The sequence below is a fragment of the Gadus chalcogrammus genome, chromosome 15 (genome assembly GCF_026213295.1).
Source record: "Gadus chalcogrammus isolate NIFS_2021 chromosome 15, NIFS_Gcha_1.0, whole genome shotgun sequence".
Classification (NCBI taxonomy): Eukaryota; Metazoa; Chordata; class Actinopteri; order Gadiformes; family Gadidae; genus Gadus; species Gadus chalcogrammus.
The window spans coordinates 7,423,627-7,448,544 of NC_079426.1; the positions used below are offsets into that span (position 1 = coordinate 7,423,627).

The following is a 24,918-nucleotide window of genomic DNA, read 5'->3' on the forward strand; positions in this document are numbered from 1 at the left end:
TCGGAAGGGATTTCCCAACGACAGCTTGACATAACAGAACAAACAACAAACACCCTCCCCCCCCACACACACACACCCCGACCAACAAACCAAACACGCACACACCGATCCTATACACAAACCCCAAGAAACGCACGCACACACACGCTCACACACACACACACACACACCTGCTGCATGTCGAGGCTGGTGACGTCCAGGTGCACGATGAGCCGCTCCAGCCTGTCCATCAGGCCGTTGCCATGGTAATGGGCCAGCAGGTCCTTCATGATGGGCGTGGTCAGGTGGGCCAGGCGCTGGCTGATGATGTAGCTCTCCAGCGCCTCCAGGAACATCCCCCGGGAAACCACGTTCTCCACCAGCCGCGAGTACAGCTGCTCGAACAGCAGGTCGCTGCACGCACACACACACGCACGCACGCACACACACACGCACACACACACACACACGCACACGCACACACACAAAATAATTGTTATACCTGTTCTTTATCAAAACAGTCTTTAAAATGGTACATTATTAAACACTCATCATCCATTAAACTAAATTCATCCTGCATATACGTAAATGTAGTGTATAGAGCTGGTCAAACACAGGGCACTGGACCGACACAAACACACACATGCAATACAAACAAGCACACACAGAAATACATCATTCATACGTAACCATAATGTGAGGGTCTGTGTGTTTATTTACCTTCTCTGAAGCAACAGACAGTAATCCACCACTACAGGAACCACCTCCTGGATGTATGAGAGAGACAGAGAGACAGAGACAGCGAGAGAGAGAGGGATTTTTGTAGTTAATTTATTTAGATGTATGTATTTTATGTACTGCAATATAATAGTATATTTTTCTTACTAATAAAGCTTCATTAAATGTAATTTAAATTCAATGCATTGAGAGAGAGTGCGAGAGAGAGAGTGCGCGAGAGAGAGAGAGAGAGAGAGAGAGAGAGAGAGAGAGAGAGAGAGAGAGAGAGAGAGAGAGAGAGAGAGAGAGAGAGAGAGAGAGAGAGAGAGAGAGAGAGAGAGAGAGAGAGAGAGAGAGAGAGAGAGAGAGAGAGAGAGAGAGAGCGAGAGAGAGAGACATCTTTCACTGCATATGAATCCTACAGGTAGTTTTAAAGACATAACCCCTGAACTAAATGGAAACATTAAAGCTTGAACCCAGAACCCAGACTAAAGCTGGGTCCTAGTTTCTGTGGGCAGGTGGTCTGTGGTCTGGGGGTCACCTGGAAGTGCTGCTCCAGGACCTGGATCTTCCCCTGGTCCGGACACCGCTTCAGGGACCGCTCCACGAACAGGATGAGGATCTCCACCATCTGGACAGCACGCGCACAAACACACACACAAACATGATGACACACACGCACAAACACACACACAAACATGATGACACAGACGCACACACACACACACACACACACACACACACACACACACTCACAAACACGCACTCACAGACGCAAATACACACACAGACACACACACACATGGAAATGCAACAATGTCTGACTAAAATCCACATCCACTGGAGGGAAGGAGGGAATGTTAGAAGAGTGAGAGAGCAGCTGGAGCTCCTACCTTGTCTGCTACCACTCCCTTCCTCTTCCCTGGATCTCCGTACAGACCTGCACACATTCAAAGCTTGGTTGGTGAAGAGCGTTTTTACCCAGTGCCTTTCACAGACAGATGGTTAACAACACAATGCGGAACCAACATGCTGCTACAAAAACCTGTCTAGAAGAAGTGTGTGTTTGTGTTCCTGTATGTGTCAGTTAGTGTGTGTGTGTGTCGGTGTACCCACCAACCACGGCCTTAGCGGTGCCCTCATGGAAGGACCAGGCCAGAGCTAGTGCCTCTCCAAACCGCTCCTGCCTCAACAGGAAGTCCACACGCTGGGGGGGGGGGGAGAGAGAGAGAGCGAGAGAGAGAGCGAGAGCGAGAGCGAGAGCGAGAGAGAGAGAGAGAGAGAGAGAGAGAGAGAGTTATTCAAAGCACTTGGAATGCCTTAAAAAATTTTAAAATATAAAATAAATATATGTTAGATATTTTATATATTGCAAAGTATTCTTCTTCTCTGATTGTATTGTTGTTGTTGTTGTTGTTGTTGTGTGTTCCTACCTCCCTCCAGTTCCTCAGAGTCATGATGTGAGCCGACTGCAGATAAACAATACAACACCGTTGTTAACACAACGTATAATATGTAAAACAATATATTATACAACATACAGTATAAAAACTCCAGATTCAATACATATCATACAATTTTAATTGTAGGCAACAATTAAAAATAATAGCACAAACATGATGTCTTCCATGTTGTATATGCTATAATTCTTTTCATTTAAATAAAAAAAATAAAAATAAAAATCCTGAAGCCGGTGGATACCTTGGTGCCCAGATACAGGATCTGCCCGGCGTAGCTGCAGACAGACTCATAGCAGGCCTTCTCTCCTACCAACGCCTGCACAGACACACAAGGTTTCACAACTCCTCATATCCTCTCTCCACCATTCTCATGTAACTTCAGAACATTCTCACTCTCTCTCTTTCTCTCTCTCTCCCTCCCTCTCTCCCTCCTCACCAGGGCTTCTGAGACGTTGCCCCCGGTGGCCAGAGACTTGAAGTGCCGGCTGTTGTAGACCAGCTGCACCTGCTCCAGGTCCAGCTGGTCCAGGACCTCCTGGCTGGGCCGGTCCACCACCTGCAGCTGCTCCTGGCTGTTCACCAAGACCAGGGTCCGGCTGCTGATCCACTGGGGAGGGGTTAAGACAAGGTTCAACATCCTTAAAACACAACCGATTAAGTCCACAGAAAAACAGTCAATGGTAGACTGCATTTATAAAGCGTTGTTCTAACCAGTGGCCGCTCAAAGGAATTTACAACACTGCCTCACATTCACACATTCATACACACATTCACACAACGACAGCGGAGTCAACCACGCAGGCCGACAGCCAGCGCGTCGGGAGCAGTCAGGGTGAGGTGTCTTGCTAACCAGCAACTTTCAGTTACCAGCCCACCCTCGCCTTGAGTCCGATGATGTCATCACCCTCGCCTTGAGGCCGATGATGTCATCACCCTCGCCTTGAGGCCGATGATGTCATCACCCTCGCCTTGAGGCCGATGATGTTATCGCCCTGCTGGTACTCACGCTCAGGCTGATGAGGTCACAGTTGAGGTGCAGCTGCCTCTGCTTGACCACGTGGATGGAGCCCGCCTCCTCCTTCTTCACCTGGGCACACGCGTGACGGAGGGAGGGCGGGGTCAGCACACGCACACGCCTCAACATGTCTAATTCAGCACTCTAAAAATTTCTTAATTGTGTCTTATAATGTAGCATTTAATGCAAATATACTCGTTGAATTGTTGTTAGTTTCACTGCTATTTGTATCTATGTAATCTGAGTAAGGGGAAAGTGAGTCGTCTTGATGAGAGGGGAAAGGGGCGTGTCTGCAGGAAGTGGTCAGAGGGTTCCGGGGTACCAGCAGGAAGTGGACGGTGTCCCCCCTGCAGAAGGCCAGGACGGGGTTGTAGGTCTTCTGGGCGGGAACAAACTGCCAGGCCAGCTGGGGGACACTAGAGGGGTCAGACTGGAGGGGGAGGGGGGGGGGGGGGGGGTGGGAGAGACGCATAGGAGCACGGGTCACACATCATCATCATCATATTTTCCCGCTAGGTGCAGTAGTGGCTTTCGGGGCGCTCCCCCTTTAACCTGTGGTCCAGCTATCCGGCAACTTCAAGCTGGTGTTCCGCAAAACGAAGTTGCGGCATTATTTGGAGCGAGCCCTAGTACCCTCTCCAAACTGAAGGCCAAGCTCCATATAACGGGAGATGTCAAAGACAGGCCGCAAATTTTTCATTGCCACAACCCACATACTCAGCTCTGCTGCTCATCCCACAAGTGCATGTTCCTTACAAATGGAGCCCCATTTGAAAGGGAACTATACAGGCTTTCCAATGTTCCTATATACATTTTCTTTCTTTTTTTCAATACATTGTTAGTCAAGGCGGGGCCCTAGTGTTGTTAAGGCAATACAACCTTAATACGTCAAACATCAGAGAAGATGAATGACGATGGAACGAGCTGATAATCATAGAAGAGAAGAAGAGAGGGAAGAGAGGGATGGGGTTGAGGCGAGGACAGACCTTGTTGTAGGGGAAGGTCATCCACACTTTGAGGGAGGGCTTGAGTCCGATCACAAGAATCTGTAACAGAAGAAATTGGCTCCACATTTACCTTGATATATGGGTTTATATATATTATATGATATGTTGGTAAATACAATGGGTTCAATCACATGCCATAAAATAGGTTAAACTGACCATCTTGGTACTTCTTGACCAACAATTCTACAATACCCAAGAAAGCAGTTGCTTTTTATTTTGATCATGAATGGGAAAAAAAACACCAAGATGGCTGCTTTGAATGTGTGTGACATAATACACTGAAACCGTCCTTCTTATTTTCCATTTCCTTTTCCTTTTTCATTCTCCTACAGTTGTGTAATTCGGGCGCTGTTGCCCCCAAAACGTTCCACCCGGGATCATCCGAGTTCATGCATCCCAAAATGACTTCTATTCACCGCCGACCCTGAACCAGAGCCCTTACCTTGGTGAGGGAGCCCATGGCCAGCAGGGAGTAGGGTGTGATGGGGTGGTCCCTCAGGTCCGGGGGGGTGTGCAGGGGCTCGATGCAGCACACCTCCCCCTTAGAGCCGCTGAAGAGACAGCGCGAGTCGCACGACCGCATGCCCATCACCCTCCTGGCAGAGGACGACCAGACCGTCAGGACACACGTGTGTTTGATACGCTTACTTAAAGCAGCACTCGTTTATTTCCGTCCACTAGAGGGCAGCAGATACAATCATCCTTTCATTAACTACAGGTTATTAGGCTAATGGTCATTTTTCATATTTAAATTAAACGGGCCATTTATTTATTTATTAATTAGACATTTTTATCCAGAGGGAAAGTGGTTTATACGATTTTCAGTGCATTTGAGAAAAAATGTCTTTCAGGAGCAGATTGAGATTAGGGCATTAGAAGGAGGTGTGATGTGTAGTACTTGTTATCTCCAGGTCATTAACATGTTGTGTAGTACTTGTTAACTGCATGTCATTAACATGTTGTGTTGCACTTGTTTACTGCAGGTCATTAATATGTTGTGTACAACTTTCCCCTCAAGGTCATAAATATGTTGTGTAGTTCTTGTTAACTGCAGGGCCTTAACATGTTACATTTTAGTACTTGCTGGATGTATTTGTTTACCTGAAGGCCAACTCAAACACTGATCCTCCGCTGTCGTTGCAGATGGCCAGTGTCGGGTCGTCTGTAAACTGAGCCCAAAGAAAAGATGTTGAGGCAAGACATCTGTCAATCATACGGTTTCATTAATCTGTTGTTATTAATCTGTTAATATTACTGTTAATGGATCTGTTGTTATTAATCTTTCCATTATGCTAGTTAATTAATCTGTTGATAAACTTTTGTATTTATTTGTTGTTTGACAATCTGTTAGTGTTATTTTACTTTAGAATGCACTACTGGAGTGTGTACTAAAACCTAAACAAGTAGTATTGGAATGTGTACTAGTACCTTGACATGCAGTAGTGAGTGTGTACTAGTACCTTGACATGCAGTAGTGAGTGTCGACTATAACCATGACATACAGCAGTGAGTGTGTACTAGTTTCTTGACATGCAGTCGTGAGTGTGTACTAGTACCTTGACATGCAGTAGTGAGTGTTCACTAGTACCTTGACATGCAGTAGTGAGTGTTCACTAGTACCTTGACATGCAGTAGTGAGTGTGTACTAGTACCTTGACATGCAGTAGTGAGTGTGCACTAATACCTTGACATGCAGTGGTGAGTGTGTACTAGTACCTTGACATGCAGTAGTGAGTGTGTACTAGTACCTTGACATGTAGTAGTGAGTGTGTACTAGTACCTTGACATGCAGTAGTGAGTGTGTACTAGAACCTTGACATGCAGTAGTGAGTGTGTACTAGTAGGCCTACCTTGACATGCAGTATCGCGGTCCCAGGGGGGTGTGCGTCTGTGATGGTCCTCAGCAGCTTCCCATTGGCCAGATCCCACATGGTGATCTGAGGAACACACACTCTGCGTCAGAATACTTTAATTTGGAAAATATTTGTTCTTCATCAATCTATGTTCCATGACAAGTGCATTTCTGTATGAGAAGAGATGATCTTCCTCTCTGTGTGTGTGCGTGTGCGTGTGTGTGCGTGTGTGTGTGCACGAACCTGCCCTTTGGCAAAACCACACAGCAACCGCGAGCAGTCATGGTTGATACTGAGGGCGGACACGGCGCCAAACTCCGCCCCCGTTGCCGTGGTTCCCAGGCACAGCCGCAGCGCCTGATTGACATCTGGAAGACAGGAGGCAACACGGTTCAGATAGACAGGGTAAACCGCCTCCCTTACGTTGTGTTTCTCCGGTTTTGCTCTCTGGATCGCCGGTTGGTTGCGGTGTGTTCCGTCGCTCATCAGCATTCAACATGTCTGACGGGAATCATCCCCTGCTGTGTGCCGGACTCACACTCACAACACCCACGGGAACTCAGACCTCTCAGGAGAAAAGCCATGCAGTGGGAACAAGTATGAATGGAAAGGTCACCATCAAATCGGGGAATCCCGTGAGCAATAAACAAATGAATGAATAATAAGTCATGCATGTTAATAAATACAAAAGGGAACAAGGTGGACGTGCAGCCGAGCAGCGACGTGAAGCAGGACAACAGGTTAGCTCAGATGCTAACCTGTCTACCTAGTTAGCAACAGACATAATCACTTTCCTATAACACATTTATTAAGATTATACCTATATGCTTCCCCCTGGATGTGTATGAGAACCCAAACACCCCACACACATAGCAATGTATAAAGGGTTGGTTATGTACATAAAAGGGGCAGAAAAAGATGATGATGATGAATGGTCCAGGATACACACATGAGCAGCATGCACCCCTCAGAGAGACCCTACCTTTTCCTGTGGGGGGCATCGAATCGAAGGCATGATGAAGAGAGAACACCATCTTTTATACGTTGTGAAACAGACACCAGACAATACAACCGCCACATCGCTGACACCACAATAATTGGAGTCTTTTTATTAACTTTTATATAACTTTGTAATGTAATTCCCCTTCCTGTATACATTTCCATATTGGGGATGGGGATTGGGATGCAGGAAATGGGCCAACCTCGGCAGCCTATATTTCCTGTTTAGTAGAGTTGTTCCGATACCGATAACAGTATCGGAAATTCCTCAGATACTGCCTAAAATGAAGTATCGGGTATCGGCGAGTACTTTTTTATTGTGATTCTCATCTATCCCAATGGTTTCCACGTATATGCTCATGCGCTCGACGAGCACGGAAGCGACAGCCTGACGGGAGTGTGCCCGCTTGTCGTGCCGCTCGACAGGAAGCTGCGCCTCCTCTCTGGCGTGACAAACGCTTCCCGTCTGAAAAGCCCTTTATGGCACCTGAGGCAGAGTCCTGCACGGGTTTGGGTACCCAGGGGTACCCGACGAGAGACCCGCACAACTTGGATGAAACAAGCTAAAAATAATGTACTGTGTTGGAATCAGAAAAGCATCATCTCCGACCTACATATGTTCGAGCTACCAAGTTGGAATAACATGGATGCTCACACTTAACTATATTACATTTATAGATTATAAATGCAAATGATCTAGTTCTGGAAAAAAAAAGAATTGACAGTAAGTGAGCCGGTGCCGAAGTTCAGGAGTCGGAAGCGGTGCTCTGAAGGATAACATTGCATCCGAACATCCCTTATAGTAAGATCTATCATTTATGTATATGTACACATGCATATATATATAAATATATATATATATATATATATATATATAAATATATATATATATATATATATATAGACCGCCAGTTGCCCATCCCTGATTTAGATTCACAAGACGCAGCTGTGGTGGTAGCGTTAATGAAAACGTAAGGACCTGTCCACACTAATCCGGGTAAATATAATATAACTACATACTACATTGCACAGAGAAATCATTTCCATTTCACCTGCCTGTTTTTTCAAACGTAACATAAATACGTTGTAAATTCATATCAGAGTGTCTTCCGTGTCTGGAATGGATGTATTCTTGAGTCTATAAGGTAACAATAATATAATAATAAGATTACCTTGTTTGAATTGTGAAATGGTTTTGGCAAAAATTAAATGTTGGTTTTGTCAATACTACTAGGTAGCCTATATGGTGAGACGGTGAGACGCAGGGGCAGGGCCCTTCGTAATGATCAGGGCCGCCATTGGCTTGCGTCTCCATCTTATTTATTCTGAGGTAGCTTTTTGTGTCGGGAGGTGCCACAATTTGTCCCCTCGTTACTTCCTGATACGCCCCTCCAGGCAACTTGTTACCGGTAGTGGTGCAGAGATGATGCCTCATGAAACCATGGACATAATAAAGCATGAAACGTCAAAGCCTCGCAGCCAGATGAAGCATCAAAGTGTTTTGACCTCCAAGCTTCAAATGAGTACGCTAGGGACACCTAGTGGTGAATGAAATTATGATGAAAGATTGAGTTTCCTGTGATGATGTGATGTTTGCTTCGTAGCCTACAACATGAAAACATTTGAGTATTAAAGTCGTTTCAGTGATACGTGTGAGTGTGCCGTTCATAAATATTTCCCAGGCTCATGGTAGAAAACAAATCATTTGACAAAGATTTTTAAGTCATCCCGGGCAAAATAGAATGTCTTATCAACTACAGTAGCCTACTAATAATTGTAATAATATAACTGCATGATGACTGAGAATGAGTGTCATTAAAAGTGATCTTGGAACTGGGTAGTCTTCTTTTTGTAAAAATGTGCCAATTGTGAACCCATATCGCGGAACAGCCCGAGATGAAGCCTCGAACGTCACACGCTACATCATTTCGTCTATGAATCCTACTCGATACGGAGCTTCCCTGGGGGAACGAGCCGAGGTACTCGACACACGCCCCGATGCAAACCATAACATCACTAGCTACCGGTACGTACGCACGCTTTTCCTATGGACGCTCTGACTCTGATTTGTTTGTAGCATGGTGATTTACTTTTTCACACTGGTCGCTTTGCAGCGCTTTTGCCTGTTGCTTGCTGTTGCGTGCGGGATTATTGATCGTGTAACATTCTCGTGTGGATTCCTACCGAACGTTAACATTCAGCGGTGCTCCGTGAGCTCGCTGGCTTAAGTAGGAAGTTGCCAACTTCCTGGTGGACTGGGACACAAATTCAGCCCTGGCATTTTCTGTCCAGACCAGCCCACTACATTATCAGCACTAGGGGTGGGACGAGACGAACGGGAAGAACCCTGTATGTACTTTATTAAAACAATTTAATCAAGTACATAGGCCTACATCCGAATAATAGTACAGCTATGCAAATAGCAGTTGTTGCTTTTTTTTGTTTTTCAAGTTTGTGTCTCTTGTGCTGAAAGGCGTGAAAGCTGAACAGGAAGTTAACAGACATCCTGTCTGTGGTCGCTGCATCTCCAACCCCCATATCTACATATCTACAAAACCCTTGTTAAATATCACAATTGATCCAACGCTAAATTCTCTCTTGCAGCTTTTAGTCTGTGAATGTGAAAATCCTTTGGTGTAAGCCCAGCATTAGTTAAAACCAGACTCGGACAATAATAACAAATTATCCTGACAAATAATCTAAATAGAAACATATTACAGACAGTAGCAGCATTAGAGCTGAAACTCATTAGTTTCAACTGTGACTCAGTCATTGTGAAACCATAAATAGAGAATTTAATTTTTTTATCTGTTGCTGCGAGAAAAAGTCTAAGACATGAATTACAGGTCTGAACAGATATGCATTCTCATATTAGACATTAGACTTTTTCACACAGCTATTAGATAAAAAAAAAAAAAAAATCAATTCTCTATCCATTTACGGGTACAGGTGTGCGGTGTGACTCAGGTGTCTGTTGAGTTCCAGGGAGGGGACAGGGGGCGGACGGGGGGAGACAATCCGAAGGAGTGACACTGAGGCGTGGCCAATGAGAGGCAGCGATAGTGCGGTCTGTTTGTCCTAGTCATCTGATTACTTATTTTGTGCGAATTACCGTATTGTTCTTTAAGCCGCAGGAGTGGTAAAATGGGGTTGAAAGAAGCTGCTCCATAGCGTATGTTACATCTTAGAAGGCAAAACTTCAAGACCTTGTACATGTACTACCCAATGCTGGCGTAAATCATGAAAAAACTGTTGAATAGCCGCGGTACCGGTCAACTGCTCGGGGAGTGAAGCAAAGGACCACGGGCAGGAATCGAACCTCGGTTGCTGCGGTAATGACTGGGCCTTAATGGTACACACTCCACCACGTGTACCAACATCGTTTCGTTTACGTCACCAAACTTATTATCCCATGATGTAGGCTGACTGCGTCGGAACCATTGACGAGGACTTCTTGGGTTGAAGAAAAGGTTACAAAGTTCCAGGAAGAATACTTAATCTGTAATCTGACATCGTAACTACGGAGACCCCTCGAGCATTCGAAGTTCACCGTCGGGATGTCGGATACGCAATGCAATTCGCCGCCCGATCGTTCACATATGTTGACTACAAACCATGTAAATAGTGTTGTACATAAACTTCCAAAGCTTTTCAATTCTCATTTGGTGTTTTATTGGTCCTTAATGTGCAAAATAAACAACGTACAAAGTAAATAAGGTGCAAAGTCAAACCGGAGAAGTGATTCCGGAAATTATTTTGTTAGAGAACCATCACAGTGCTTGCCGTCTCCGTTGCGTACGGATAGTTAAATATTTTTGGATGCGCCCGTAATCTACTGAGAGGGTCTCCGATAGGCTCTCCGGCTATGGAGAGGGCTCTCCATGTCTACGTGCAGCAATTTACGGAGGACTATAAAACGGCATTTACTTTCACCGTCAACACCGGCCCCCTTCTTCTTGGCACGGCTGTCAACATCAGGAACATTTGCTAGTTCGATTTTCTCAAGAAGTTTCAAAATAAGATCTAGTAGTAAGTACGGGTAGCATCAAACTAACGTCAGCCAAGGGAGGCTCCATGATTGCTAAATCGAACGAGCGAGTAAAAATTGCCATTAAAGAAGGAAAGCATAGTATGCCTTGCGAGTCGCGACTATGCTTCGCAGTATGCCTTGCGAAACCGATGCCGTGTTCCAGTACCCGTACTTCCATGAGTATACTTAAAGGAAGTACACTATCGGCACTATCCGTACTCACTTGAGTATGCTAATTTTTCAGATGTGAGTGCTGTTCCAAATCGAGTAGCCTACTCTGTGGTGCACTTACCGGAAATGACGATCAAGACTGCCGCCGTGGCTCTTCACCCGCAATAAACATCCCGCTTTGAACGGTGAACTCTTTACGCCTAGCAGCTATAAAAAGCTATAAAAACTATAAAAACTACAAAATGACTCTATTAATGCAGGCTATGTGGAAAATGACTTTGGCTCAGCCTGGCTCCGCCTCTTCCGCTACGTAGCTAAGATGGCTGCCGTTGAGTACGGGGAGTGTCCTTCGATCCCATGGACATAATAAAGGATGGACCACGGACTGGAAAATGGCCGCCCATTCATTCCTATACAAACTGCTCAGTGGCGCAGGGTAACATACAGGAGCGATTGGCTTCCGCGTTATGCGGCCAAGACACGTGGGCTAGTCCGTGACGTACCGGATGCAGAAATATAGAACTGATACCGTAATGCACCGCTTCTTTGTCTTTGGATCTTTTGAATAAATGGATCAATACATGATGAATCACAATGATCGCAAGCAGAGGACCGTGAGAGTTATTGAGCAGCAGATGAACCAGTCCAAAAATCGGACACGTTAACGGAGCACTGAACTAGGCCCTCTCGGATGCCATTTGTTTCACTAGGACTCCTTTCAGCTGCACACCAGCGAGATAACGGCTAATAAAACGCTTGAGGTGGCGTTTTGAAAAAAAAAAACTTACATTTTTTTAGGACATGGCATGAAGGTAATTATAAGCCTTTGGTTGATATCCAGACATTTTTTGCAGAGACACAATCCTGTTCCCCACTTGTATTGGAGTGGACGGCGATATCTACTTCTGGGCCGCCTGAAATGACGGACCCCCATCCACAGCCAGCTTAAACAGCTGCAATACCAGGCTTGGCCTCTGAGCACTGGTGGATTGCGGAAGTATGCGCCTATCCTGGGGGCCTGTTCGATCCACACTTCACGATTAGCCCATTTTGAGTACGGCATCCGGGTCCTTGAAGTATACTTCTTTTCGCCGGATCTGAATTGGAACGTACTCCGTACTCAAATTTTGGCTATTAAGTACGGACAGTATGGGTATTGGAACACGGCACGAGTATGCCTTTTGAAACACCTCATGATTATTCAATGAAACGCTACCAGGAACGCCTAATGGGCGTTCCTATGTCATGACTGAAACGCCCAAGCCTGTAGCTGGACCCTTCTCATAAAACCTGAGGTTGATGACAGGTCCAGCACAAGTTTATTGATAACCGTTCAGAGCACCACATTTCAGCCCCACCTTGCTATCTTCCTCATCGTCGCTTTGTCCTTTTTTTTTTTTTTAAAACACTAAAAAGGGTAAGATCTTGGCAAACCTTTTCTTTCTCTCGCAATACAATTGGCAAAAATGTATATTTACAGCCTAAATTGAAAGAACATTTCAGTTACAAGAACTACTGGGTATTAATATGCTGATTCACTTTTGATAATTGGTGACATGTCTCATTTTAAACTCATTATTTTGAAGATGCTTCAATGAGTGTTTATCTGACCCTTCTGGACCAACCCCTGTGTTCCCCAGCCCAGCTGAGACCATGAATTACTTCAGCTGCACCATGGAGATCACCAACTCCAGCTCCAGTGTCCTCTCGGACCCAGGGTAAGCCCTTCAGCGATTGATAAACAACATCAGGGTTTTGAACATGTGCGAAATAGTCGTGGCCAGTCCTTGGTCATATTGGTCTGTTGGTTTGGGTGCCGTCAGAATGTCACTTGTCTCTGTCCCCATCCTCAGGATGTACCTGCCGAGGGGGCAATGCTCCGTGCCCCTGTCACCCCTTCTGATGCCGGGCTCCAGCGGCAGCGCTACCTGCACCGGCCCCGCAGGCATCGACTTGATGGCTGTATTCACCTACAACCTGCCTGACCAACGCAGGCTGGCCGTCTGGTTCAACGTGCCTTCCTCACCCAGAAAAGGATACCACTACGTCGCTGTGGAGCTCCTTGGGCCGGTTGAGTGCGACGACTATCTGCTCCAACGCATGAACATGGAGTTAGCGAATGGCCCTCTGAAGGCCAGCAAGTCGAAGCTCTACTGTAACGGCTTGGTGGCCCGAGCCACCATGTCTGACACAACCAATGCCGTGCTGAAGGTGAACGTCAGCAACGTTACTTAGTTACAAAGGGGTGAAGGTCGGCTCTGCGTGAAGACCGGCTCTGTGTGAAGACCCCCTGTAGTTTCAACCACATCAGTCAGATGGTCGTCATGAAACCAGGTTTTAAAATCAATACACAACAATGGGTGTCAGAGTAGGTTACCCTCTTAGAAAACGCATTAAAGCCTTAATCACAAAAATTAAGTGTTGCATCATTTTTTACACCTCTGTTTATCCTAGTCATCCAATAACTTATTTAGTATGAATTACCATATTTTTCTATAAGCCGCAGGAGCGGTAAAATAGGGTTGAAAGTAGAGCCAGACCGATATATCGGCAGGCCGATATTATCGGCTGATATTAGGCATTTTCAAACTATTCGGTATCGGCATTTATAATGGCCGATAAATGAATATTAAAAGAAAAAAAAAAAGTTTGTCCACCAGAGTCTAACGCCCCAAACCCGCTGATTCAGCCAGTTAGGCAGAGTGAATGACGGAGATCGACGGAGATCATCGGCGTTGTTCATGTGTGCAAGTGTGTTCATGGTAAGTTGGCAACTGTCACGAGACATACATTGCTTGAATAACAATTAAAAGAACATCCCCATAAATTCTCTAAAGTCGATAAGCATGATTTAATTCATGACTACCATGTCAAGTTTTGCTGTTGTTACGTGTTAGCTGAGAGTGAAAAGGATTTAAAGGATAACTACAAATAACCAATGTTAGGGAAATCTGTTTGTTTTGTTGCGCGTTTCTGTTTTTATTTAAAAAATATATGTCGGCCGATATATCGGCATGTCGGATTTTTAAATCACAAAATATTTGTATCGTATCTGCCTTAAAAATCATATATCGGTCGGGCTCTAGTTGAAAGAAGCTGCTCCGTAGTATATGTTACATCTTATAAGGCAAAATGTCCAGACCTTGTACATGTACTGGCCAATGCTGGTGTAAATCCGGAAAAAAATGTTGAATAGCCGCGTTGCCTGTCAACTGCTCGGGGAGTAAGCGTTTGCAACTAAGTGTAAGGATTTTTGATTGTTTGAAGGTTTTATCCTTTTTACTGTAGAGTAAGACAGGAAGTTATGGGATAGAGAGGAGACATGAAGCAAAGGACCACGGGCAGGAATCAAACCCCGGTTGCTGCGGTAATGACTGGGCCTTAATGGTACACAATCAACCAGGTGAACCACCATCGTTACGTTTACAACGTCATCATACTTATTATCCCATGATGTAGGTTGACTGCGTCGGAACCATTGATAAGGACTTCTTGGGTTGAAGAAAAGGTTACAAAGTTCCAGGAAGAATACTTAATCCGTAATCTGACATCGTAATTGAGGAGACCCCTCGAGCATTCGAAGTTCTCCGTCTTCCATCAGATGCAACATGGAGATCACCAGCTCCAGCGTCCTCTCGGACCAAGGGTAAGAAATTCATCGATTGATAAACAACATCAGGGGGTTGAACATCAGGGTGTTGAACACTAAATAGTCGTGGCCAGTCTTTGGTCATATTGGTCTGTTTGTTTGGGTGTCGTCCGAGTGTCACTTGTCTCTGTCCCCGTCCTCAGGATGTTCCTGCCGAGCGGGCAATGCTCCGTGCCCCCGTCACCCCTTCTGAGGCCGGGCTCCGATGGCGGGGCCTCCTTCACCAGCCCTGCAGGCATCGACTTGGACTGTCTGTTCGCCTACCTCCTGCCTAACAAAGGCGTCATGCTGGCCGTCTGGTTCAACGTGCCTTCCTCACCCAGAAAAGGATCCAACGACTTTGCTGTGGCCATTCTTGAGCCGTTTGAGTGCGACCAAAATCTCCTCAAACTCATGACCAAGGGCTCAGAGAAAGGCCCTCTGAAGGCCAGCAAGGCGTTTGCCTGCTGGAACAGCTTGGTGGTCCGAGCCACCATGTCTGACACACCCAATGCCGTGCTGAAGGTGGACCTCAGCAACGTTCCCCTTTCTGACTATGGGGTGAAGGTCGGCTCTGCGTGAAGACCGGCTCTGTGTGAAGACCCCCTGTAGTTTCAACCACATCAATCAGATGGTCTTCATGAAACCAGGTTTTAAAATCAATACACAACAATTGGTGTCTGTGTAGGTTACCCTCTTAATAAATGCATTAAAGCCTTAACCAAGATAATCAAGTAGTGTTGTCTTTATTTACAAACTCTGCTTATCTTACTTCTTTACTTAATTTGTACACGTTACTGCATCTTTCGAAAATAAGGCTCCATTTATTATAAGCCGCAGGAGCGGCTTATAATGTTTCAAAACACCACAAAGAAGCTGCTATGTGGTATATGCCACATCTAAGAAGGCGAAAGTTCCTGACCTTTGACCGAACTGCCCAATGCTGGCGTAAATCCTGAAAAAAACAGTTGAATAGCTGCGCTGCTGGTCAACTGCTTGGGGAGTAAGCGTTTGTAATTAAGTGTAATTGTTTTTGATTTTTTGAAGGTTTTATCTTTTTTATTGTAGAGTAAGACAGGAAGATATGGGAGATAGAGGGGAAGCAAAGGACCAAGGGCAGGAATCGTACCCCGGTCACTGTGGTAATGACTGGGCCTTAATGGTACACATTCTACCAGGTGAACCACCTGGGCTGACTAAATGTTTTATCTCTCGGAGGCATCTCACTGAAAACGGCACCGATTTCTTCTAATTATTTTCTAACTGCCAGGACGTACAACATACAATCAGTGAGTGAGAGGTGTGTGTGTGTGTGTGTGTGTTCGTGTGTTCGTGGGTGGGGGGGGGGGGGTAAGGGGGGAGGCTATGCAGGGTCTAGGTATCTAAGTTAAGAGTCTAAGTGAGTCTTGAGTCTTTTGCGGAAGCTGGTGAGCGACTCTGCGGTCCTGACATTGACAGGGAGCTCGTTTCACCAATGCACTGCCAAAAAGGAGAAGAACATTTCTACGTGTGGGAGTTTACTGGAATGCTCTGTCCGGTTTCATCAGAGGTCACCACACTTACCCAATCAAAAGACTGAGTAGGAAGAGTGGGAGAAGAGAGCTGGAGGATGAAACCAGCGTGATGTTCCCGTCCTTCTGATTAACAAGCCCTTAAGAGCGTTGCCGTGTGACTTGTTTGCTCAGGTACAGGTGTGGTCCAACCTTCTGGTGAGTTCCAGGGAGGGAACAGGGACGGGGGGGAGCCAATCAGAAGGAGCGACACTGAGGCGGGGCCAATGAGAGGCAGTGATAGTGCGTGTGGGAGATAAGGTACGAGTCGCCTGGCACCACCAGGTCTTGATTACCTGAGTCAATAAAACCTCAGGTTGGTGAGAGGTGCAGCACAAGGTGACCGGTACCCATTCAGAGCAACACTCTTCAAGCCCAACACTCGGACCTCCTCATCGTCGCCGGCTCGTCTTCTGCAAACTCTTCCAGGCCCTCTTGTCATATACATACGGTCCGTTTCGGAAGTGAAACAGGTACGTCCATTTTGAATCGCTGGGTGGCCCTCCACCTTGTTAAAAGACGTTCTCTAGAGTCTTTTTTCTTGCGTAACAATTGGTTAGAATTTATATTTAGGGTCTACCACTACCGCAAGATATAAGTGGAATGGTCAAACATTGATTTGACACCTTCAGTTTCCATTAAGGTGTTTTTAGGAGAAAATAATGCAATCCTGTCGTACTAGCATAGTTCTAGGAACATAATATTAATAGTTAGTAGTAAGTAGTAGTTAGTAGTAGTAGTAGTAGTAGTAGTAGTAGCAGTAGTAGCAGTAGTAGTACAAAAGGATCACGCCCATTCACTCAAACATGACTTAATGTTTCATTATTAAGAGCTGAATCACCAGGTAGGGAGTCATAGTTAACCACCCTCATCTTACGAGCTGTCCATAAGTATCTCCGTTCTGAGTTCAAACCACACCATAGTCTCCCCTACTTCACATTTCCACTGCTGCGATGGACTGAGGACACTAGAAGACGACCAGCTTCAGCCGCCTAAGCCGGTTTAACCTGACCCCCTGTTGTGTCTCCTCCAGCCCAGCAGAGAACATGCCTCACCGCAGCTGCACCGTGGAGATCAACAACTCCTCTGGGTCGTACAGCCTCTCTGACCCCAGGTAGGCCCGCCATTGGTTCTATTTACCGGCAAGCACTCGAACAGGAAGTACGAGCTGGTGGAACTAGCAGAGGAGTCGCTCACCAGCTTTGGACGCAGAGTCGCTCACCAGCTTTGGACGCAGAGTCGCTCACCAGCTTTCCGCAAGAGACTCACTTGTTCAGAGTTCTACCAGACTATGCATAGCCTCCCGCTCCAAATGTACTTAGAGGTCCCGTTTATATCACCAGGTTTGAGTGTGATTAGCCGTTACAAGCCGTTTTGAAAAGCTGCCTCTTCTGACATCACAAGTGGGCGTGTCTACCAAGATGTATGCTGGACAGATCAGTCTACCAGTCTACCCAGTGGACTGTAGCAAACGTTGCTCATCTATCCGTCATACATCTAGGTAGACTGACACACCTATGAGGTCAGAAGAGGCAGCTTTTCAAAAAGGCTTGTAATAACTAATCATGTGAATTAAGCATAATCTTCCAAGGTTTGGGAACAGTAGAGTAGCGTGGATGGGTTTTTTCCCATTTCTATTCAAAAGGAACCGCGTTCGATCCCCGATATCCGCACGAACCGGTTGTAGTCCGCCCTGAGCTAGACGCCTTAACCCCGACCTGCTTCTGAATCCACTGTGGGTCCCTAATGACACAACAGTAGTCATTTGATCGTATTTGTTGGTTTGAGTACGTCTGGCGTCTGGGGGTCATTGTCCTGCCCATCTGGACTCACTGAGGCCAACTGATAAAAATATGCTGAGTCAAACCAAACAATTACGATCAAATGACTTAGCATGGTGTAGCATCTTAGCCTAACTATCTTTGTTGCATACGGGGAATGGGTTAACTTTAGCGATTGTTAGTGCTCGACACTTGGTTCTTTGAACATCCTTACCGTACCGACAGCGATATATTGTTTCTCTAACTTCTGACAAATGTAAGTCTCTTTGGATAGAAGCGTCTGCTATACGCCCTCAATGTAAGCATCATATTCGGGTCATTGTATTTGCTTCATGGGGCTCCCCTGGGTGCTGTCGGGTGCTGACCTGCTGTCCTTGGCCCCCCCGTCCTCAGGGTGTTCATGGAGAGCGGGTGCTGCGAGGTGCCCCTGCCCCCCATGGTCGGCCCGTGCTCCCAGGCCAGCGCCTTCTTCAACAAGACGGAGGGCGCGGCCACGGGCGCGGTGGGCGTGTTCACCTACAACCTGTTCAACTACGATCTCAACGACTACAGCCACGTGCTGGCCGTCATGTACTCCGTGCCCTACGACCGCATCCTCTACTCCAACTGGTGCGCCGTGGGCGTGTTCGAGCGCGGCACAGAGTGCGACTACAGCCTGTACGACGCCTTGTACAACGGCTCCGAGGACCGCTTCGCCCGCGCCAAGGCCGACGGCGGGGGCGTGTCCTACGAGGGCGACTACGTGGTGGTCGGCGCCTCCATGTCTGACTCAGGGGAGGCCGTGGTGAGGGTGGACATCAACGACCTGGGCATGTACTAGGGCCGGGAGGTGGAGGAGGGGGAGGAGTGGGGCTAGACTAGGACAGGGGGAGGTGGAGGAGGTGGGACTAGACTAGGACAGGGGGAGGTGGAGGAGGGGGAGGAGGTGGGACTAGACTAGGACAGGGGGAGGTGGAGGAGCGGGGGCTGGACTAGGACAGGGGGAGGTGGGGAGGGGGTGGAGGAGTGGGGGCTAGACTAGGACAGGGGAGGTGGAGGAAGTGTAGTGCTGCGTGTGTGGACCCTCCCGTGGTTTCAATCATATCATGATAATAAAAGGTAATAATGATAAAGGTAATCGTTATCTTTTAACCGGTTCACTAAAGCCCACTAACGACATTCAACAGCGGTTGGCGTCATTCTTTATTGCTAGGAAGTCATTTATCATTTGAATTAAAGAAATTATAATTTTATATTTTTGACTCCCCGTTATTTTACCTCACCTCTTGTATCTTAGTATGTGTTGCACTAAAACCTCTGTGGTGATCGTTGAAGGAGGTACGGATGAAATCAGACAGCCAGACCACTCCACCGGCCCGCCACGCCCAACATCCCAGTCGTCCTCATGACTCAGACAGCCGATACCACGCTGAGAGGCAGGGAGCACCGGGTGTTAATCTCCCGTCCAGTCAGAGATAAGCAGCCTGGCTCCTGTGATAACACGCCCCGGTACTACGAATACTACGGCCAGGGAGGGACCGGCCGTACGTTTAGTAACCTCTCAGGATTGGACCTGCGATAACGGCGGTGCTTAGAGAACCTACAACACTGTTATCAATACTATTCTTCAACTCACCAAACACCAGGGCCAGCCCATGGGAGGTCCCCACCGCGATGACTCCAGACACCGTCTACAAGGAGGACGAAGCAGACCAATGAAACACAGGAACCATACTTGATAGGCTCCGGCCTGAGCAGGGCCTGGACTTCTGCATGAATACAGCTTCAGAGAGAGCGCTGGATGAAGGGAGGGACAGACAGGTGGACACTGAGCACTGACTCCCACACTGTTTGATTAGGTTTTTTAATATAAAGTTACATGTTATTGTCAGGTTGGGTCTTGCAGCAGCTTGTAAAACAGCAATGGGCAAGAACTGAATAATACAATGAAAGTAATGAAGAATAATACAAATAACTAAGAAAAGATAATCCAAAAGACAGAGAGCCTCTCTAGTACCAGGGTACTTACTATGGCTGTAGGGAGTCCTGCATCCACTTTATCCTGCAGAGACGGAACACAAGGAGAGACCGTTACAAACGCTGTGTGTGTGTGTGTGTGCGTGTGTGTGCGCGTGCGTGTGTGTGTGTGTGTGTACGTGCATGCGTGAGTACGTGCATGCGTGTGTGGCTTACAGCAGCAGAGACGATCTGGGCAGAGATCCCCTTCAGCAGACTGTGTCTAAGAACAGATCCGTGCACGCTGGCGTTCATCTCCACGGTCTTCTTCCTCCTTCAAACAAACAGACACACGCACAGACATCAATATGACACAATTTTGACATCAAGTGGTTCATCAGTCAGAACTATTCAATGATTAATAACAATTCCATTGTTAACATTCTTCAGAATACCCGAATAATAGAACAATACATGGGGCTCTGAGGTGGACACATCTGTTTGATTTAGGAACTAAAACGGTCGGATGAGTTTACATCACTGATCGGCCGCCATTATGATCCTAAGGTATACACTTCAGGGCCATCACTTCATTAATACATATAATAATAATAATTCTAATATCGTTATACATTGCGTTTATAAGCACTTTTCAAGGCACTAAAAGTGCTTTAAATAGTGTATGTATGTGTGTGCACGTGCGTGCGTACTTGCTTGTGATATCACACCTCATCACACTCCCCAGAACACCCACCAATCACTGGCTCTCACAGCGGAGAGGGGAGGTATAGAACTATCCAATCAGACACCAGAGGCCGACCAGTGGGGTGGCCATGTTGGAACAAGAGCCCGGACACCGGGGTCATCCCCTTCTATTGTCGCCGACGCTAGTGAGTGGCGCTGCGCTACCGTTTGAGGTGGGCCGGGTCCCCGCTGTCGGAGCTGGCCAGGGACGACGTCTCACAGGAGTGGCTGTCCACGGGGTCCGTGTTCAGGAGGCTGGTGTCCTCCCAAAGGAACGTCTCCTCCTCGGTCTCAGGCTGCAGAGGACACAGAGCACACGCCGCTCAGTCACACGGTAAACGGACCGCGTTTGTACAGCGCTTCTCTAACCAAAGCGCTTTACCATGTGACCTAACTTTCAACCATTCATACGCACATTCCCACACCGACGGCGGGGTCAACCACGCCAGCTCGTCAGGAGCAGTCAGGGTGAGGCGCCTCGCTCAGGGACACCTCGACACTCGATGAAACCGGTTACCAGTCAACCCGCTCTACGTCCTGAGCCACATGCCATCCCACACCCCCTCAGTCACATGACCACACTCAAACCCTGGACCAGTTACAAGGCGCGTCTCGTTCATGGAGATGAGGGGATGTATGTGAAGCAGCGTATTCAGAAGACTTTGCCAGGAAAGCAGGATATGTGACCCTTATTCGTGTATGTTTTATCGTAGAGCAGGTACATAGACTACAGCATATACCGGTGTAGAATAAGAGTACCAGCAGGTATATAAAGTAGTTGGGGTCCAAAAATGAACCGCTTCCACCAGCCAATGGAGAGTAGATATGGATGTCCGATATTGGCTTTTTTGCCGATATCCGATATGCGATATTGTCCAACTCTAAATTTTCGATTCCGATATCAGCCGATACCGATGTCGATATTTGGGTTATTTTTCCTCAAACCTAATTTAGGTAACATTACATATCTCCTGTTGTGGAATAAACACAACATGCTTAATGTTATTGTGATTCCCCACTGGATGCATTCTTGAATGCAACAAGGCTTTCCAAATGTTAACATTGTCTGTGCAAAATAAGAAAAATACTTCAACTTAATTTAAGGGAAAAGTGCCATTTTTTTTTTTTTTTTTTTTTTAATCCGATACCGATATTGACCGATATTACATTTTTATGCTAATATCGGGCCGATAATATCGGTGGCCCGATAATATCGGACATCTCTAATATGAACATTAGGCCGGTAATCAATGTGCAGGGTCACAAACTAGAAAGATCACTTTGCTTTCCAGTATGGCAGGTTACAACAAAAACAACAGTCTGAAAGTTCATTTTGGACCCTGTAAGTACCTCATTGATAAAGACGAAAACTCATGCATAACTGTAACGTATTAATATAGAATAAACACATGCATTATACTGTACCTCATTAATATAGAGTAAACTGGCATTATACTGTACCTCATTAACATAGATTTAACACATGCATTACACCCTACCTCATTAACATAGAGTTAACAGGCATTATACTGTACCTCAAAAAATATATAGAAAACACATGCATTATACTGTACCTCATTAACATCGAGTAAGCAGCAGTTATACTTTACCTCGTTAATATAGAGTTAACAGGCATTTTACTGTACCTCATTAACATAAAGTCAACACATGCATTAGACATGCATGTGTTGAATAGTGTCATTGAACACAGGCAGTGAACTGTACCTCATTTAGGATGCTTTCCAGTGTGGGAGGGGTGTCAACTTGGGGAATGTCAAACTCCTTATCGTCGATCTGAGGACAGAAGAATACAAGATTATTAAGAACATAATTTGTCTTCCCATCAGCTCTCCTCTGACCTGAGGAGTCCAATCTAACATATATGATTAGACAGAAAGACACACAGACAGACGGACTGCAAGAGATTAAAGATAGGTAAAAACAAAATAGAGAGACAGCATTATTATATTCAGTCCAGAGTGCCGTCGCCAGCGCTGTGATGAGAGGGCCATGGCCCAGAAGGAGACACTGAACATGATGACAGGAGGAAGGCTGGTCCACTCACTGCGTCTATCTCCATGAGGTTGAGCTGCGAGGACGCCGACAGCAGGCTGCGACAGTCGGGAGACTCCGACATGCTTCCAGCTTCAACACCCACTCTGTTAAAACGTTAAACTGGATCGAAACTGGAGGAGAAACACGACATAAACACAGCGGATCGCAGCCCAGTCCTGCGCAGTGCACTTCCTTGTTTGCAGCGGAAGGGAGACCTCACGTGACCGGGGATGTCACATGACCGGTCACATGTTAACTTACGTTCACGAGGGTTAAAACAAACATGAAGTTATTAACGTAATTCTCACTAAATAGATAATTATTATTATTTACAATTACCACCGCTACATTTTATGAAATTATATACAACTGCATATACTTAAAAAAAAAGTTTTTTACTCAAAATACAAATTCTCCAATTTTATCTAAATTTGAATCTATTTATAATGCATAGTAAAATACGCATTAGAAATATACGTCCTATTAAATATAACAGGGAATTGTGGTTAGTGTGATAAAAATGCATTTTTGTGTGTGTGTGTGTGTGTGTGTGTGTGTGTGTGTGTGTGTGTGTGTGTGTGTGTGTGTGTGTGTGTGTGTGTGTGTGTGTGTGTGTGTGTGTGTGTGTGTGTGAGGTTATTTTAATGCAAATTCTAGTTTTTCTTGGGCTTAACGTTTCAGTAATGCCAGAAAGTACAAAAAATACTAAAATATAAATACATCAAGTAGGCCTACTCGTTGAAGAGCCGCCTACCAAACACTAATATTACAGAGAATACAGACGAATCTTTGAGGGGGAATATCGGTGGCGTGAAAACAAAACTGACAGGGAGAAATCGATCCATAATAAATAATAAAGAGCAGATAATAATCAGAGTAGCGGAACGTTTAAAGAACGCGGCGGAAGGAACTGCGGCGCTGATCAGTACGAGGCTGGGAGCTGTCCCCGGGCCACTGGTGCTGAACCCGGGGGGGGGAAGTGATGTAGACCGCGCTCCTCCTCTGGCAGCCGCCACGTTTCACCAGCTCGATCCCACACCTCAGGCTCGGAGACAGAGCTGCTCTTTCCGAGAACCATGGCTCATCCAGAACAATGAGAGCCTTGGTGGGGTTTTAAACCGGGCCGAGGGTGCTGGGGATTCAGGGTGCCGCGGGACCCGGGCTTGAGGTATGGGGGCTTCGGGGTCTCGGCTTGTGAACACATTCTTCGACTCCCGTTCGCACGGTTCGGTTCGACTGGTGTTTTGTTCGACTGATGCTATATATGCTATAATACGGCTATATATTTAGACTACGAGGAAGGGAGATCAGCCAGCGGCCGCAGGACAGGGGCTTCCAAACCGCCCAGGATGTAGCCCACCCCCTCGGACTCATCCCTGGGAGGAGGACCGGACGCTAGGACCCCGGACAGCGGGATGGCTGAGACCACACACCGCTCGTACCGGAACGACTGGGGAGGGGATCCTACGGATGGATATCAGTCCACGCGTGTTTTAACCGGACGGTAACGACCGGGACTACGGCCTGACTTCAGGACCCGGGCGGCGGGTGTAGAGTCCAAGAGACCAGCGGGAGCACGGAGTGTTTTGCTCATGCGGCCGGAGGGGAAGGCCCAGCGAGGCGGGTGTTTTTAGGCTCGTTGTCCCCGCGGGCTGGGGTTTGAGACCCGTCAGGTCCGGCCTGGGGAGAACCGTACGAGGACTCGCGTTTGCGTTTCGCGGTGAATATCAGGAATACCATCAGATATAATATCAGTTATTATATCAGTAATAATATCGTTATAATATATGTAATAATATCAGTGTGTTTGCGTATATTTTAAACACCCAACCAATCAGAGGGACTCTCGTGCTCTCTTCACTCAGGGCGAATACGGTTGGAAATAACGGTGAAAACATATTCTAATTTGGCAAAAGAAACACTGATTGCGTCGATTATTTTTACCTCGTTATAGTCTATTTCGGATTCAAACCAGTTTTGACTGTTCACTAGTT

General features: G+C 46.4%; 2 protein-coding genes across 3 annotated transcripts in view; one reads left to right on the forward strand and one right to left on the reverse strand.

Moving 5' to 3' along the window:
• vps8 (VPS8 subunit of CORVET complex) overlaps positions 1 to 23,144 on the reverse strand; it is a 36,235-nt gene extending 13,091 nt beyond the window's left edge. Inside the window, exons 1-21 of one of the 2 annotated variants that reach the window (XM_056608994.1) lie at positions 22,935 to 23,144; positions 22,595 to 22,663; positions 21,035 to 21,165; positions 20,363 to 20,459; positions 20,199 to 20,231; positions 19,806 to 19,860; positions 6,275 to 6,399; positions 6,029 to 6,115; positions 5,280 to 5,347; positions 4,621 to 4,774; positions 4,158 to 4,217; positions 3,494 to 3,601; positions 3,163 to 3,243; positions 2,593 to 2,763; positions 2,398 to 2,472; positions 2,130 to 2,165; positions 1,813 to 1,903; positions 1,590 to 1,636; positions 1,238 to 1,327; positions 700 to 746; positions 171 to 393 (exon numbers count right to left, since the gene is read on the reverse strand). In XM_056608994.1, coding sequence (XP_056464969.1) covers positions 171 to 393; positions 700 to 746; positions 1,238 to 1,327; positions 1,590 to 1,636; positions 1,813 to 1,903; positions 2,130 to 2,165; positions 2,398 to 2,472; positions 2,593 to 2,763; positions 3,163 to 3,243; positions 3,494 to 3,601; positions 4,158 to 4,217; positions 4,621 to 4,774; positions 5,280 to 5,347; positions 6,029 to 6,115; positions 6,275 to 6,399; positions 19,806 to 19,860; positions 20,199 to 20,231; positions 20,363 to 20,459; positions 21,035 to 21,165; positions 22,595 to 22,663; positions 22,935 to 23,006 — 1,920 coding nt within the window. In that variant the 5' untranslated portion in view covers positions 23,007 to 23,144. The remainder of the gene's footprint in view (positions 1 to 170; positions 394 to 699; positions 747 to 1,237; positions 1,328 to 1,589; positions 1,637 to 1,812; positions 1,904 to 2,129; positions 2,166 to 2,397; positions 2,473 to 2,592; positions 2,764 to 3,162; positions 3,244 to 3,493; positions 3,602 to 4,157; positions 4,218 to 4,620; positions 4,775 to 5,279; positions 5,348 to 6,028; positions 6,116 to 6,274; positions 6,400 to 19,805; positions 19,861 to 20,198; positions 20,232 to 20,362; positions 20,460 to 21,034; positions 21,166 to 22,594; positions 22,664 to 22,934) is intronic. The other variant, XM_056608993.1, reaches the window with a different exon arrangement.
• On the forward strand, positions 16,701 to 19,425 carry LOC130404326 (DELTA-stichotoxin-Hmg2b-like). The gene is made up of 3 exons (XM_056608995.1): positions 16,701 to 16,882; positions 17,443 to 17,523; positions 18,584 to 19,425. The coding sequence occupies exons 2-3, from the start codon at positions 17,456 to 17,458 to the stop codon at positions 19,008 to 19,010; spliced, it is 495 nt and encodes a 164-aa protein (XP_056464970.1). The 5' UTR covers positions 16,701 to 16,882; positions 17,443 to 17,455; the 3' UTR covers positions 19,011 to 19,425.
• Positions 23,145 to 24,918: the final 1,774 nt, after the last annotated feature.